The following is a 16,789-nucleotide window of genomic DNA, read 5'->3' on the forward strand; positions in this document are numbered from 1 at the left end:
ATGCACATACAAAGCTTTTCTGATCCCTATGGCCCTTTCTGTTTTATAAGATAAGGTAATTGGGGTAATATTATACAAATCTTCATGGCATATTGGAGTAATATTATATACATCTTCATAGCATATTCATGCTAGCATTCCAAAAACTCTCAACAGCTTAACAGTGCTGAAATACATTTTATTTCTATATTAATAAAAGATTCAATATCACTGGCTACAGCATTTACAGTTTGTTCTCTATGATCAGAGCAATTGTTTCTATAGTACTGTGCAAAGAAAGCCTGCCCATTTAAGGAAAAAGCAGAGTTATTTGCACAATATCAACCATTACAGGAAAATTATTAAGATAACAACTTTAGGAACAACTTCTACACACCTAGTACAAACTACTGAACAAATTAGAGCCATTGTTCCTTTGTAAGGAGCAAGATCTTTTGAAGGCAGAATTTGAGCTTTTATAGATTCAGGTATGATTCTGTTATTATTTAGTGATAAAGCTCAAGACAAATCTTAGTGAATGAACTGCAATGCACTGTAGGACTGGTTAAGACTCCTTAAGGGTACAACTAAAACAACTGCAGCTTTGGCTTGGAATTCAAGCATCTATTTTTCCAGTGCAGTGTATCTCTATAAGAGTATCCTGTCCTTTGTAAGGATGATAAATATTACTGAAGAAGGAAGAGGGAAAACCTCATTTTATAATCTAGCTATGTATACCATCAGGAAATCATAGCTATTAAGATAATGTGAAATGCTGAAAACACATCAATTGTCCTAAGTGAACACTGATTTGCCAGTAAGTGTTGCTGCAACAACCATACATTCTGGCATAAGGAAAAATATGAAGCAACCAACACTTAGCAACAATGAAAATGCAGTTCTATCTGGGAAGGGTTAATTTATAAGAAAACATAAGTCACTTCCATTATTGGGTTGTGTGTGAAAATATTGGCTTGAATGAACAGCAAATTCTTAATGTGTATTTAACTAGCATAAAATATTTTGTTGTTGTGATATTAACTCAGAAGGTAAATAGGGCGGGTACTTCCATGGGAGACCAACAAGGAAAACTCTGCAAAGGAAGGCAATGGCAAACCACTTCTGCTTCTTACTTGCCTTGAAAGCCCCTTGCTGGGGTCACCATAAGTCAGCTATGACTTGACAGCGCTTATGAAGAATACCCCCAAATTGTGAAAACATATCCAACATGGTGTTATTATAGGTGTATTTACTTTCAAAAGACAGCATACCTTAGATCACTGAAAGCCTAGTCTCTTGTGTAAAAAAAATTCTTCAACTGGCTCTAAAATGCTGATCTATGTTCACGATGAACATTTCTTTTCCTTATCTCGATATGCAATTCTGAACATGTCCAAATTGTGGATTAAAAAAAAAACACCCATATAACAGGACCATGAACATAGAAATCTGATTTTTCTGCAAACTGAGGAAAATCCCTAAATCTGCAAAAAAAAAAAAAAAACCTGAATAGTTTTCTTTTTTTAAAAAAACAACAACTCTAAAACTGTAAAAGAAAGCAGACCTCACAACTCCAACAAAAATGCCAATCAAACTCTTACAGGATTATAGTTTACATTAAGAGAGAAATTTTACTTTTAAAAAATCTGAAAGGAGAAGATAAAACAATGGCAGGAAGATGATGAAGAAAAAAACAACAGGAAGGTGAGGAAGAAGTAGGAGGATGAGGGAAAATGAGTGGAGGTAAAGGAGGGGATGTAGTGATAGCAGCTGAACCCATACACCCCTACCAGCAACAGAGAGAACTGCCAGCTGTAAATGCCAATGCAATCCGCATGAATAAAGATTATTGTTCATGTTTCCAAGTGCTTCTCAACCCGATTTCTATAGGTACCCTAGATGGGTGAAGTGGAAAAAATGAAATTCATTCCCAATACTAGCTCTCATCGGAGCAACTCAGGCTGTTTGGAAAAGAGGTGGTGGCCCAAAATGTGTTGCAAATGTAACTGATAATGTAATTACCCAATGTCTATGTGACAAAATTTGGCACAATAAACAATGAAGAGTGGCTTACATAAAATATTTCTGAGCATATATGAAGCTGGCAGAAATTTTAAAAACTTACCCTTAGCTTTGCAACATCATACCTATTATTAGAATCGTATACAGCAACAGCTATGCCACAGCAATATTAGTTCACTACATTACAGAGGTGACAGAGACATCAAATACTAGCAGAACAAGATTACCTGTTGATTACCTCTGGCAGATTTAGTGGGCAAAAGCCATTAACCCACCCACCCCCAATCAAATATGTCATAAAACACAAAGACAGAAAAAGCCAAAAAAAGATGTAATTTACTTGAACCTGTACCTTTAATGTAACTCTTCCACATTATCTGTAAAAACACTCACATGTGTGTTTTTCACCCATAATGTTTTAGAATGCTCAGCTACCATAACAGATCCTAGGTGTTTATTCATACATCCCTGAAAGGTGTTGTTTAGAACCTCCAAATATTTAAACTCTGAAAAGTGAAATAAGGCAACTTACTAGCCCTTTTCAGTCATTACATTTGATCACATGTACAGGAAGAATGGGACCGTGGTAGCTCAGAGGTTAAGACGTTGAAGCTGCAGACCGGAAGGTCTGTGGCTCAGCAGTTCAAGACCCTAGTGCCACATGGTGGAGTGAGCTCCTGTCTCTGGCCCCAGCTCCTGCCAATCTAGCAGTTCAAAAGCAAGAAACTGCAAGTAGATAAATAGGCACCCCTTTGGTGGGAAAGTAACAGCATTCTGTGCACCTCAGCATTTAGTCATGCTGGCCACATGACCACGAACACGTCTTTGGACAGCGCTGGATCTTCGTTTTGAAAATAAAGATGACCCTAAAATTGGATTTGACTAGCTTTCAAGCAAGGGAAACCTTTACCTTTTTACAAGAAGAATACACTATATGCACTCACATGTATCAGGATGATTGACTGCAGTACATTCTGCCCATACGCAAGGTTAAACATAATGACTGAAAGGAGTTATTATGACCTCTAACCCCTAGTCTCCCATCCCCTCTTGAAATTAACCTTAAATACAAAGTGCTTCCTTTAGTAATCCCTGCCTCCATTTCCATTTGCTCTCACTTGTCTATGTCAAAATTTAGCATATAAACTATGATGGGCACAGTAAGGATATTTATAAATAACAAACAATAACAGTAGTGGTTGTACTACTTGTTCCTTATCAGAACTGCACAATGTGACCTGGGAAGTCCATGGTTTAAATCTCCTTGGAGGAAGGGCAGGATAACAATGTCATAGATAGAGCCAGGTTATCCCAGATGTGCTTCATAAATCATTAAGGACAAAATAAGTACAGTTTTATCCCATTAAAAGGAACCACCTTATCATTCTCATCTATTACTACCCAACAAGGCCCCTTGACTCATAAAAGAACACCCTGTGGAATCTGTGCAGGTAAACTAATCTAGTTTCACAAAGCTCCACCTAAACAAAACAAAAACAAAAAAACCCAAAACACACACACACACACACTCACTAAAGACTTAAACCAGGTGCTGAGCAATCTAGCTCAGAAAACAACAGGCCAGTAGATTTCATGCAGTGTGCTTTCAAAACGTACTTATGCGGTTTATTTTAATACATTTCCAAGAAACGAAACTTGTGTTCACTACAAGAGAGAACAAGAGAAGCTACAGCTGCACCAAAAGACAACCTCACAAACTATGGGCTTTTATCATTTATTAAACTGTCTCTGGGCAACATGAAAATTCTCATAGTGCACCCTATGGTTTATTTAGTGAACTCTTTGAAAAGGAAACTATTGCATTTATTACTGTCGTGGTTTCAGTTTTAAGATCTGCCCTACTTTTCTTGTAGTCAAAACTATCTATAAAAACCACTGTTCCCAAGTTACATGTTCTAAAAGCTGCATGGCCCCAACTGTTTGGCAACTCATAAAAATGAGCACAGAAAATGGTAAGTTTTGAACAAATCAGAACACAATCCACATAATACTTTTTATTAAAGGTAAAGGTTCCCTTGCTCGAAAGCCAGTCGAATCCTACTCTAGGGTTGTGGTGCTAATCTCCGTTTCAAAGCTGAAGAGCCAGCGCTGTCCGAAGATGTTTCCGTGGTCATGTGGCCGGCATGACTAAACACCAAGGCGCACGGAACGCTGTTACCTTCCCACGAAAGTGGTACCTATTTATCTACTTGCAATTTCTTGCTTTCGAGCTGCTAGGTTGGCAGGAGCTGGAACGAGAGACGGGAGCTCACTCCGTCTTGCGGCACCTGGGTCTTGAACTGCTGAACTACCGACCTTCCACAGCCTGCAGTTCAGCGTCTTAACCACTTGAGCCACAGCAGCTCCACAACTTTTTATTAGAACCAACCAAAAGACACACAACAGTGCACAGGATTTTGAACTTGTTACTACGGGTGTACATTTGGCATAAACTGAGCTGAAAAAAATACCTTATTGGTAGCTTCAGGATATTTTTTTTTTAAGCCAGTTACCAAAAGGGGCTGCATTTCGGCTACCTGAACCGGCAAAGCCCTGAAAATCCCCAAAAATATTTGGGATTTTTGGAGCCACCGGACAGCTAACTTAAAGAGCATTTAAAGAGATTGCTGTCCCTTTAAAGGCCTTCTCCAAGTCACATGACTTCAGCTTTCCGAAATATTTACCAAATCCAAATACCATACAAGTATTGTGACTTGGGAATATTGGGAAATACCAATATTTTTTTGTTCAATATACCTAAACCTAGGAGATACCATTTTTTGCACACCCCTACTTGTTACATTTTATATTTGTGAAATCCAGCCTGATAAAGAGTTCTGGCAAACTGTATGTGTTTTTTACAGCTAACAACTTCTTTTTGCCAAAGCCTGAGAACTTTACTGCAACAAGAGATTCTTTAAGAACAAAATACTAAACTTCTGATTGCCAGCTCTGAGACACAGTGGTTAATCACACCCATTTCACACTTAGGCCTTGATGCAGCCAGAACATAGACACATGGGTGCTAGCGTGATGATAACCTTCACCGTCATTCATATACCCTCAAAACCAAAATCTGAGTTCAGTCCAGTTTCTCCTCTAGCCCAATCTATGGGGACCATTGACTATAATGGTCCCGACAGGCTACAATGGAGCCAAAAAACTTCAGCTTTCCAAAATATTTACCAAATCCAAATACTATACAAGTACTGTGACTTGGGAATATTGGGAAATACCAATATTTTTTAAATTCAATATACCTAAACCCGGGAGATACCATTTTTTGCACACCCCTATTTATTACATTTTATATTTGTCAAATCCAGCCTGATGAAGAGTTCTGGCAAACTGTATGTGTTTTTACAGCTGAAAACAACTTCTTTTTGCCAAAGCCTGAGAACACGATCTACCGGTATGTTTTACTGCAACAAGAGATTCTCTAAGAACAAAATACTAGACTTCTGATTGCTAGCTCTGAGACACAGCGGTTAACCACACCCGTTTCACACTTAGGCCTTGATGCAGCCAGAACATAGACACATGGGTGCCAGCATGATGATAACCTTCACCTTCATTCACATACCCTCAAAACCAAAATCTGAGTTCAGTCCAGTTTCTCCTCTAGCCCAATTTATTGCAAAAAAAAGGTCAGTTCTCCCAAAAAAGAGATGGGTCAGATCTGACCATTTCTCCAGTTCTTGTGGACAAACATAGTTCAAGGTATGATGTGTATTTAGTTCTTGTCCACAGCCTGTCTTAGTTCCCTATATGTTTACACAGCAGGTATGGAGAACTGCAGGCTGAGAGGTATTTAACAGATTTTCACTGCATGTTAGATATTTATTTAAATATGTATAGGCCCACCTCTTCAAACAAATGGGACCCAAGGCATGTAACACAATAAAACTATTTAAAGTAAAATAAATCAGAGAATTAAGAACAAGCAGAAATACTCACTTTAAAAATTCCTATAACCACCCCCCAGCCCTGATTAACTATAATGCAGTCGACGAGTTCCAATTGGCAGCCTTTAGAGGAATGGGGCTGCAGCCACTGAAAACACTTGTGACTCAGCAGCAGCTGAATGAAACTTGGCAGGGGTCAGAACAGCCAGCAAAGTTTGTTGTGAAGAACGCACCAGCTGCACAGGCTCATACTGGTAGAGGGAGTCTTTAAATATCCAGGCTTCAGGTCATGAATGGCTTTAAAAGTAAGTACCAGCACCTTGACCTGGATCCTTAAACATACTGGCAGCCTGCATAATGATTACAGATTGCAGTATGTTTGCCTGACCCCTGGGCACAGTCGATGATAGCTGACTAGACCAGGGTCACTGGTACAAGGACTGAGAATCTGTACCACAGGCTCTCAAGCAACAGATCTCCTCCCCCCCCTTAACTGTGCTCTTCAGTTTCAGTTAAATTTTTTTAATCGGGCTGATAAAACTGTTTACAGTATGCAACCACTGTGCTTACAAAACCAACAGTTATTCCAAGTGTACATAAAAGAAGAAGAAGCAGGAGCTAGGATGCAGAAAACAAGTCACAACAAACATAAGAAAGAGTTCTGACAAGATTCTCATTGATAAACACACGGTCATTGAGATAGACAATGAAGTCCTCATCAATCCCAAGAAAGCCAAATTAGTTTAATTTGTGTATTTCTCACAAGGCCTGACTGTGTATGTACAGCATGTTAACTTTATACGCATATTACCAGAAATGACAGGAAGTGCATGTTTTGCATGCTTTGGTGAGAAGTACCACACATACAATGTAAACTCTGATATTTAGGGCAGCTTCAGAGAAGGAGGTTTTAGAAAGAATAAAATGGTCTCCAACAAGGTTAAAAAAATCTAGCAGTGAGACAAAAACAAATCTGACAGCAGGTTTGGAAAAAACTGGTGCCACCGACCTATGCTTAGCTGTAAGCATACGAGTAAGGTATGTAGTGATGCTGTTGCTGATGAGAGCAAAGATTGGCAAACTGAACCCACAGGAAAAGGGGAGCTGCTGCTGCTGACTGACAAGGTTGGTTGAGGGCTTTGAGCTACTGAGGGGAGGGGCTGTGGCTCAGAGGAATAACCTCTGCTTTGCATGCAGGAGGACTCAATCCCCAGACTCTCCAGTTAAAAAGGACCAAGCAGTAGAAGATGAAAAAGACCTTGGAAAGCAACTGTCAGTCCAAGCAGAAAACACTGACCTTGCTGGACTGAAGGTCTGATTCAGTGTAAGGCAACAATTATTGAACTGCTACTGCTTAAAAGCACACTGCAGACTGAATCCCTGCCCTCGCATGAACCCTACCAGAACACACTTTTTAAGCATTGGATATAACCCAATCTCACCCTAGAACTTAGTTAAGTGTATAGCAATTATAGATATACTTTGGTGGCTGAGAACTGGGAAAGTATGCACGTAAATGAACAGTGTAAATGTTTCTCTGGAGGTAATGTGTCTCCTGAGGTAGAGAAGCTTGTACAAGACACGAGCATCTTCAGGAAGCTTCAGGAATATTAACACATTTGAGAGCTTTTATTTGAAAATTAAACACTTCTGATATTTATTCTTCAGATGTGCTTCAGCTCATACTGAAGATTAACACAGAACATAGGTTTAACAGCTGTTGCTCCCTTGTGTTTTATACCAGAGCTACACAATGGAGCACCAATGGAACATTTCAAACACCAGTTCATGCAGCTAGCTGTGGTGCCTATCCCCAGCTTACTGACATTACCAGCAAAAGCTCCAGTCAAATAAGGAACAGTATTAAGAACTCTGTCACTGTGACAGTTTGCTAAGTCACCAAAAGAGAGACTTTGAAATCAATTCACCTGATGGTTTTAAAAAACAAAACTTTCCAAAGTTTCAGCATCTCCCAAGCATCTCTTTTCTCAATATGCTTCTATAATACATTAAATACAAAATGAAAACAGTAGATGGTATAGAACAGTGGTGGCGAACCTATGGCACGGGTGCCAGAGGTGGCACTCAGAGCCCTCTCTGTGGGCATGCATGCCATCGCCCCAGCCAGGCCCAGACCATCATTAAAGTGTCGAATTCTCTGCCAAATAATTTTAAGTAAATGAAAGCATTTGGGATTGCTTTCCTTACTTTGTTTGGATCATCTTAAGTTAATGTATGATTTGTTTCTTCTAAAGTAAAACCTCAATATTCAGGTTAAATTGCCGTGTTGGCACTTTGAGATAAATAAGTGGGTTTTGGGTCGCAGTTTGGGCACTCGGTCTCTAAAAGGTTCGCCATCACTGGTATAGAATATCCACTGTAGAGGGCCTTCTCAGCAGTGGCACCAAAACTTTGGTACTCTCACCCCAGGAAGATTCATCTGTTTTATTCTGTTGCCACCTTCTACCAGTGGGTAAAGACTTTTTAGTTTTGCTTGGCGTTCCCTCAGTGATTCTCCCTTCTCCCCTATGTTTTAACTGTTGTCTTTCTTCCTTTCATCAGAGCCAGATGGATCAGTTAATGTGCTGTAAAGATGACAGTGGACTTGAGAGTTATTGTTCCGCACATGGTATCACATGTTCTGCACATAGCAGTACTCCCCCTAAGATATGTTTGCAGATTTTAGATCTGGCCTTATCCTCAGATGCACAAATGGTATTCATGTTTCAAACTGCCTTTGGTCAGTTTCATTTGGTATGGCAGGCATGCCCTTTCCTAGAATGAAATGACTTGACTGTGCACATTCCCATGACATCAAAGGCTGTAACACATTCTACATTGGGCTGCCTTTGAAAACCTCTTGAAAATTCCAACTGATTCAAAATGTTGAGTCTAACCCACTGACATGGACATCTTGTACCCAAAGGGGGTGGGGGGTAAAGCAATAACCAGCACACAAAACGATAGACCCAAACTTCAAGTACCGAGACCCTTCAGGGACTATGCCTGATTAGAGTGACTATACTTATTTTGGATACAGCCTTTTTTGAACTGGTAGCATTCAGGATGTGTGCATGCAATATTAGTGCCTACAAGGAAATTTTTCTATCATTAGTTCTATAGCTTGGGTTTAAATGGAACTGGAAATAATGTTTTTGTTAATATACTCTACCAACAATCAATAGATGGCATTTTAGTGAACTTGCAAATTGAAAAAGACTATTTAGTTGAAATGTGTTTGGTCTATATGATTTTAATGTAAATATTTTCTTTGGTCTGTATGATATTTTATGCTTTATCTTGTGTATTTATTAAAGTAGAATTGTTCTCCTAGGATTATATACGGTCTTGGAATAGATTTTATATGTTCCTTAATCTTTTTGGGGTTTAGCATCTTGTATCAATAGCATGTATTAACAATGACAACATGTTTTACAGTATTACCAGACTTCAAAGTACCAGTTTCATCTTAAAGCTCTATATAATGGTACTCTCAAATCTGCTTTGCTCTTGAATAATCAGAGGCCAAGAATGTCTTTATCAGTTTATGATGATATATCAGTTATAAGGACAAGCCTGACCTTGCCCCAGTCAAGCATGGTTTTGTGACCTCCCAAATAGATTACTGTACTGTGTTCTACATAGGGCTACTTTTGAAAGTTCTTAGAATCTGTCTAGGCGACGAGCGGATTTATGCTCGGCCTGAGACACTTATGGATCCAACTGGATTACAGACAACTGTGCGGGATCTAATGCCCTCCAGTGACTCATTAGATGCGCTGAAAGAGGACTGGAACTCCCATCTCTCTGAAGCCATTGATGAGATTGCCCTCCCGATGCCCTCTTCGCTCCCACGCTAAATTGTCGCCCTGGTATACAATGAAACTCAGGGGGATGAAACAGGAGCTGAGACGGCTAGAGCAAGTGTGGCGACACACTCATGACAAAGAGGCAAGATGTTTATGAACACCTATGAGATGGTGGTGAAGGCTATGAAGAAGTATTTCACAGCCTCCATATGTTCCACAAGCTCACGCTCAGTGCAATTATTTAGGGTAATTGGATCGTTAACTTCTCGTACTGAGAAAAACCAAAATATTAGGAAATTGGCTCTTAACTCTGAAGTTTCTGTACGGTTTTTAATGGAAAAAGTCTTGTCTCTCCATCGCACTCTCCCAGCCATTATTGATGCAATAAGTGAACTGGAGGCTCCTTGACCATCTTTGGATTCAGTTACTGAAACCTTCAATCACCTTTCCAATGTTGACAGGATTCTGGGTGCTGTTAGGCCAACCACACACCTCCTAGATCCTTGTCTGTGACTGGTGAAGGCTGGCAGCAAAGGTATGGGGCCCCTTGGTAGACATTGTTAATCTGTCCCTGGATTCAGCGGTCTACCTGGAGGGGTTTGAAAGAGGCTGTGGCTGTTCCACTCTTGAAAAAGCCATCTCTGGATCCTACCAATCCAGCCAATTACCAACCAGTCTCAAATCTTTCATTTCTGGGTAAGGTAATTGAAAGAGCAGCTGCAGAGCAGCTCCAGAGTTTCCTGGATGAAACATCGGCAGTGGTCCCATTCCAGTCCAGTTTCTGCCTCAGCCATGGGACAGAGACGGTGTTGGTCACCCTCACACATGACCTTCATGGGCAGCTGGATCGAGGTGGGTCAGCATTGCTGATACTGTTAGATATTACCTCAGTGTTTGATCTCTTTTTTAACAATATATTTATTGGGTTTTTTATAATATAGGCCGATATCATATACATATAAACAAGAACATCAACAAAGCTACATGCAAAAAACCTAAAATAGCAGTTTGTCTTTTCAGCAACACTGATTAACAGAGAAGCGAAACAAAAAAATGATTATTTTGTTCTTATATTCAACCTTTTGGTCAATTCTATATTGAGTAGCTACTTCTATCTCTGTTTCTGTTAAAGTTTAAATACTGCATTTTCCAAATTAAACTGTCAGTTCATATTAACAGTATAAGATATTCATATTCACTGTTTACAATCATCATTATCTTCACCATTCAAGGTTCTAACCATTACTATTACACATCTTTCAGTCGTCTGCCAATTCCTTGCTTTTAGTATAGGAACAGGGTTTAATATTACAATTTTAAGACTTTTTTCTTTTATTACCCTTTTAAATTTTTATTCAATCTCTACAGCATGTAAATTAATGTATCATTTTGTTGAAACCATTATATCAAGCTTAGCTTGAGGGTTAACTCTATTATTCATTAAATAGAGTTATATTCTGCCGGGTCTTTATCTTTCTTTGTTTGTCTCAAAGTTAATCTTTATCCAACACAGACATGCTAAGCTAGTATCAAAATTAATTAGAACTTAATTACACCATCGTGATACAATACTCTAACACCATTAAATACAATTAAACAATTATTCATCCATATTCTAACCTTTCCTATTACATTAACAATTATTCCACAAATCTGCCAATTCCTTGTTTTTTAATATAAATACTGAATATAATCTTAATAATCTTTACATATTTTACTTTTACTAGCAATTTATTGAGGCCATCATACTAACCTTAACTTATAGGTTCAAATTATCACTCAAAATCATTATTATTAAAATTAATTATGATTTAACTATAATATTCTAACATGATTAAACATAATCAAACACCTTTAAACAATTAATCATCCTTATTATTACCAATTTATCTTTAAATATTTTGCTTTTACTAACAATTTATTGGGACCCTTGTATTAATCTTTAGCCTGGAGATTCACTCAAAATCATATTAAATTGTGATTAAAATTAATTACAACTTGACTATAATATTCTAACATATTTAAACATAATTAAACACCATTAAACAATTTAACATCCCTATTATTACCAACACCCTTTGTCTTTAAATTACACATAATAACACTTTCTTAATCATCACTATTATACAACAAAAAAGTTTTTAAGGTCATTTTTTCAATCTAGGCATATGTCAGACGAAAACCAAACATTTCACCTTTCACACAATTTCACTTTCTGCTTATACATCTGTAGCCTGCTCTTTTGCCACAACATTTTTACATGCCTTTTGTCCTTATGGGTGTGATAAATTATTCCTAACCTTTCCCCCTCAATCTTCAGAAATTCCAGTTCCCAAGTTTTATTGTCTCTTTTAAATTTCCATGATCATTGCTTTGTCCTTTTTCCCCCCATCTTTTTTTCCCTTCAAAGTTCAGCTTTTGCACTTTTTTTTTAGTCAAACATAGCAGAAAGTCTTTTTAACTGTTTTTTTTCTCACTATTTTCAATGGAAGGAGTTGAGTCTCATCACCGACCTTCTCTTGGGAATACTCCAGGCTGACTACCTCATTCTGAGTACAATCCAGCTTTTGATAAACGCCCGTGTTTTCCACCCCACTCTGAGTCAATTAAGCTTTTCTTTATCCTCAGTTTCAGCTTGGGAGTTGTGCGATTTTTCTGCTATATTTCCAAAGGCTTCTTCGATTCGTATCCAATATAAGTCCTTGCCAATGATGAAAAACTATAAATTTCCCAAAAAAACAAGAATACAAAACGGAAAACAACCGTCACTCCCATGTATTTATCGGCTGCTGTTCTTCTCCATTTTAGTTATTTTGTTCGGGATAATTCTCTCTATCTTCCTTCTGTACTTTGAATTCAGAAGTAAACGTACTCACTTTTCTTCTTCTTCTGCATTGCTGCATTTGTTGTAAGTCCCAATAGGTTAAAAGAAGGATGTTCATAGCTAATGTAGAGCATGGTGTCCATGCTCTACTCCGTGAAAACGTTCCTGCTTCGGGGCAGAAGCGGACATCCCTCCGCATTGCTGAGTACAGGAGGGGCTGCAACAGAGCCCCCTGCTCTAGACCTCTCTCCAGGAGATCTAGCAAAGTCCCCCCAACGTCCGGGGGGCTCCAAAAGAAGCGAAACAGAATCGGGTGTCCCAGAGGAGCCGAGAATGTGCACGTCGCTACACCATACCAACCAGAAGAAAGAGTTTCAGTGTTTGATCTCTTGATCCACCACTCCACCAACGTAGCAGTCCATGGGACAGTCTTGAAGTGGCTGATCTCGTTTCTCCAAAGTCAGGGACAGAGGGTGGTGCTGAGGGGGAGATATCAGCTATGTGGAGTGCCTCTTTCTCCAATGCTGTTTAGTATCTACATGTGCCCCTTCGTCCAGCTGGTTCGGAGTTTTGGGCTTGGGTGTTACCAATACGCCAATGACACCCACCTATATCTGCTGATGGGTGGCTGCCCAGACTCTGCTCTGAAAAATCTGGCTGAGGGTTTGGAGGTCGTAGTGACATGGTTGAAGCAAAGCTGGTTGAAGCTGAATCCAACTAAGATGGAGGTTCTGTGGCTGGGGGGTGACTTAGAATTAGGGAGCGAACTCCCAGCCCTTGAAGGGGTGCCTCTGACACCAGCACCTACCATCAGGAGTCTGGGTATGATCTTGGACCCCACTTTATCTATGAAGGCCCAGATCACCAATGTTGTCCGGCAGGCATTTTTCCAACTGTGCCAAGTCAGACAACTGGCCCCCTATCTGTCTCACTCTGATCTTGCCACAGTAATCCATGCAACGGTCACCTCCAGGCTGGATTACTGTAACTCACTTTACATATGGCTACCCTTGAAATTATTAGTTGTAGATTTTCCGAGCTGTATGGTCATGGTCTTGGCATTGTAGGACCTGACGTTTTGCCAGCAGCTGTGACTGGCATCCTCAGAGGTATAATACAGAAAGATGGAGTACTCAGAAGCTCATACTGGCACAAAATGCAGCAGCGCGGGTCTTTATGGGTATTCCCGGGTGGCACAGTTACATCCAGTGCTGCGCGAACTGCTTTGGTTGACAGTGAAGCACCAGATCAGATTCAAGGTTTTGGTGCTTACCTTTAAAGCCCTTAACAGTCAGGAACCTATGTACCTCCAGGAACAGCTCTCCCAATATGTCCCCCAAAGGGTATTAAGATCAGCAGATAAGAACCTTCTTGTGGACCTGGCCCAAAAGATATCCAACTGGCCTCAACCAGGGCCAGGGCCTTCTCTGCCCTGGACCCAGCCTGGTTGAACTCTCTGCCAAGTGACATCCATGCCCTGTCTGATCTGTTAAACTTTTGCAGGGCATGTAAGGCAGAGATGTTCCGCGAGGCCTTTGGTTGAGGCCAGTGACAGTTCCTTATTTGTGCCTGGCACCCTCCTCCCCATGGCTGAATGCTAGCACTTAAGAAAGGAGATGGGTCACAGTAAAAAACCACTAGTAAATACCATGACAATATGCACACAATATATCAAGAAAATATATTTAAAGAAAATAATAATTTTCAAATAAACTTTATTCTATTGTCTGCAAAGTGATCTGACTGACTTGGCTTTAGACTAGAAGGTTCGCACCTCATCTACGTGGATTCCTGTACTAAAAAAGATTGAATAATATATGTCAATTTCATTGCTTCATGCAAGAGATAACTGTTATTTTTGAAGAAGGAATACTTCAAAACAAAGAGAAAATATCCGGAATCTTCATCAAAATAATTTTGAGTTCAATATTAATAGTTTCATTTTTATATATTTAAGCAAGTCTTTTACATATTTAAGCAAGTCTTTGGGTAATTTCCCACAAGCACTGCTCCGCGCTCACTCTTCCCTTTTGCCCCGATGGTACGTGTCAATTTCACACAAGCTGCTGCGTGGCTGCATTTTGCCCCGCAGCTTTGCGCGATTTTTCCCGCGTCTACTCAATCCTCAAAAAACAGGATTGAGTAGACGCAGGGAAAATCGTGCGAATTTTGTTTATACTTAGCATTGTTAAAATCTTTCTTTGTCATTGGTCTTTAAGACAAGTGTCTGCTTAATTTACTATAAGTAACTTAAAATAGAAAAAGGTTTATTTAAAAATTATTTAAGTATATTTTCTTTAAATATATTTTCTTGATATATTCTGCGCATATTGTGATGGTATTTGCTAGTCTTAGTTGAATGTTAGCACTACCATCTTCTTTTTAAAATGTTCAGAATGTTTTAAATATTGTGTTTTTATGGTTTCACCTTATTTTACACTGTATTGAACCAAACTGCTGTGAACTGCCCTGAGCCCCGCACAAGCAGGGAAGGGTGGTTTTTAAAAAGATATAAATGTAATTTAATAAATAAATAAATAGACTGTTTAGGGTATATTTCTGACTGTTGGATGCGATCCATAGTTTTTTTCCATGATGAAGTGGTCCCATACTTTATTGAACCAACATGCATGTGTCAGTGCCATTGGAGATTTCCATCTGGAAGTGATTGAGCTCTTTGCGGGCTCAGGGTGGATTTATACAAGACAGTTTTTCCCCTCCTGCAGGCAATGACCACAGATGGTCTTTTCAGTGGTGGTTTTACGTCTATGGAACACTCTTCCACATGACATTTGTCTGAAATCACTGGTTGCATTTCGGGGACAGGCAAAGGATTAGTTGTTCTGTTCTAATTTTGGTTCAGAAGTCCACTACAGTCTTACCCTGATTATGATCTTGTAGTTTGATCTTGCTTTAGCTGACTTCTTTTTGTTGATGTTTTCATCCACTGCCAATATCTTTGTTGCTGTTTTAAATAAGATACAGCCTACCACTCTACACACTTTAGTTCTTTACATGACAACAAAGAAGCTAAAAACCATCAGAAATGTAATCTAATCTGATGATCATATAGTTTTGGGGGGGTTTAAGCAGCATTGACCTGTATTAAAAATATGCCCTGAAAAGTAGGGCATATTTTAAATAAGTTATTAAAAAATAAAGCAGCTGTTTCAATGTTCTCATAGGTATCTTAGTAAAGGTAAAGGTTCCCTTGCTCGAAAGCCAGTCGAATCCGACTCTAGGGTTGCGGTGCTCATCTCCATTTCAAAGCCAAAGTATCTTACCTGTCAGTAATTTAAAAAAACTAATTATTCGATATTTTACTTGAGTATCTTAACATGGCATACGTAATACCTGAGTTATCCTCTCTGTTTCAAGTTAATAGGTAATCCTACAAGGTCCAGTTGCACCTTATAGCCGCCAAACCTCTCTATGAAACAGACATACACTATGCTTAGTATTTAACGGCACATCACTGCCTGAAGTTGTTAGAATTACACAGCAACCTTCCTCTTTAAAAAAAAGCATACAAAACTTGCATTGTATGAACGTTAACATTAATGTAGTCTGAGTGAAATGGGAGCCAAAGTCCAGATTAAACATACAGTGCTTAAATAATAATAAACTCAGAGAAAGTGCACTGAGTCACTTACTATACCAGACACAATAAGAAAAAGAAAGCAAGGAGTGAAAATGACATCTCCTCTGGTGCCCCAAATTAAAATATTACAAGAGACGGGGAAATCCACAACCATATTTATCAGCTTACCGGTAAAAATAGCCTCTTCGCTCTTTTTTGTCTTCCTTGGTCTCCATAGTAAACAGTAAAAAGTCCAAAGTAAGCTTGTGAGGTTTTGTGTTTCCAGTCAGCGCCTCATGTCCTCATTACAGCCCCTACATTTATCATTAAGGGAAGAAAAGTGGAAGTTCATTAATTAGCTTGTCAACACCCTGACATTATTTATAAAGACACAGAGCTACAGCCTGTAGCCCCACAAGAAGTAAACTTTAACCAGTAAAAGAAAGTCACATGACACCCAGCTTATTGTACCAATAACAAAAGACAATGGACGCTGGCCAGCTCACTGTACAGGAAACACAAATTATATCTTGTTACTTTTATAAAGGCAAATATAGAGTCTCTGATACACAGAAGTTAAATGACAGTGATGATGCTTTTAAAACTTTAAAACCGAACAGCAGGTCAGGGATCTGAGAAAGGGGCAAGATGCATGGAGGGGGGGGGGGGT

At 39.2% G+C, this 16,789-nt stretch overlaps 1 protein-coding gene across 1 annotated transcript in view; it reads right to left on the reverse strand.

Moving 5' to 3' along the window:
• Nucleotides 1–16,789, reverse strand: part of NCOA7 (nuclear receptor coactivator 7) — a 113,255-nt gene that overhangs the window by 74,931 nt on the left and 21,535 nt on the right. The window contains exon 2 of the mRNA XM_015423829.1: nucleotides 16,309–16,433. Within this exon, the coding sequence (XP_015279315.1) occupies nucleotides 16,309–16,355 (47 nt within the window). The 5' untranslated portion in view covers nucleotides 16,356–16,433. The remainder of the gene's footprint in view (nucleotides 1–16,308; nucleotides 16,434–16,789) is intronic.

This window comes from Gekko japonicus, unplaced genomic scaffold, assembly GCF_001447785.1.
Source record: "Gekko japonicus isolate JY-2015 unplaced genomic scaffold, Gekko_japonicus_V1.1 scaffold186, whole genome shotgun sequence".
NCBI lineage: Eukaryota > Metazoa > Chordata > Lepidosauria > Squamata > Gekkonidae > Gekko > Gekko japonicus.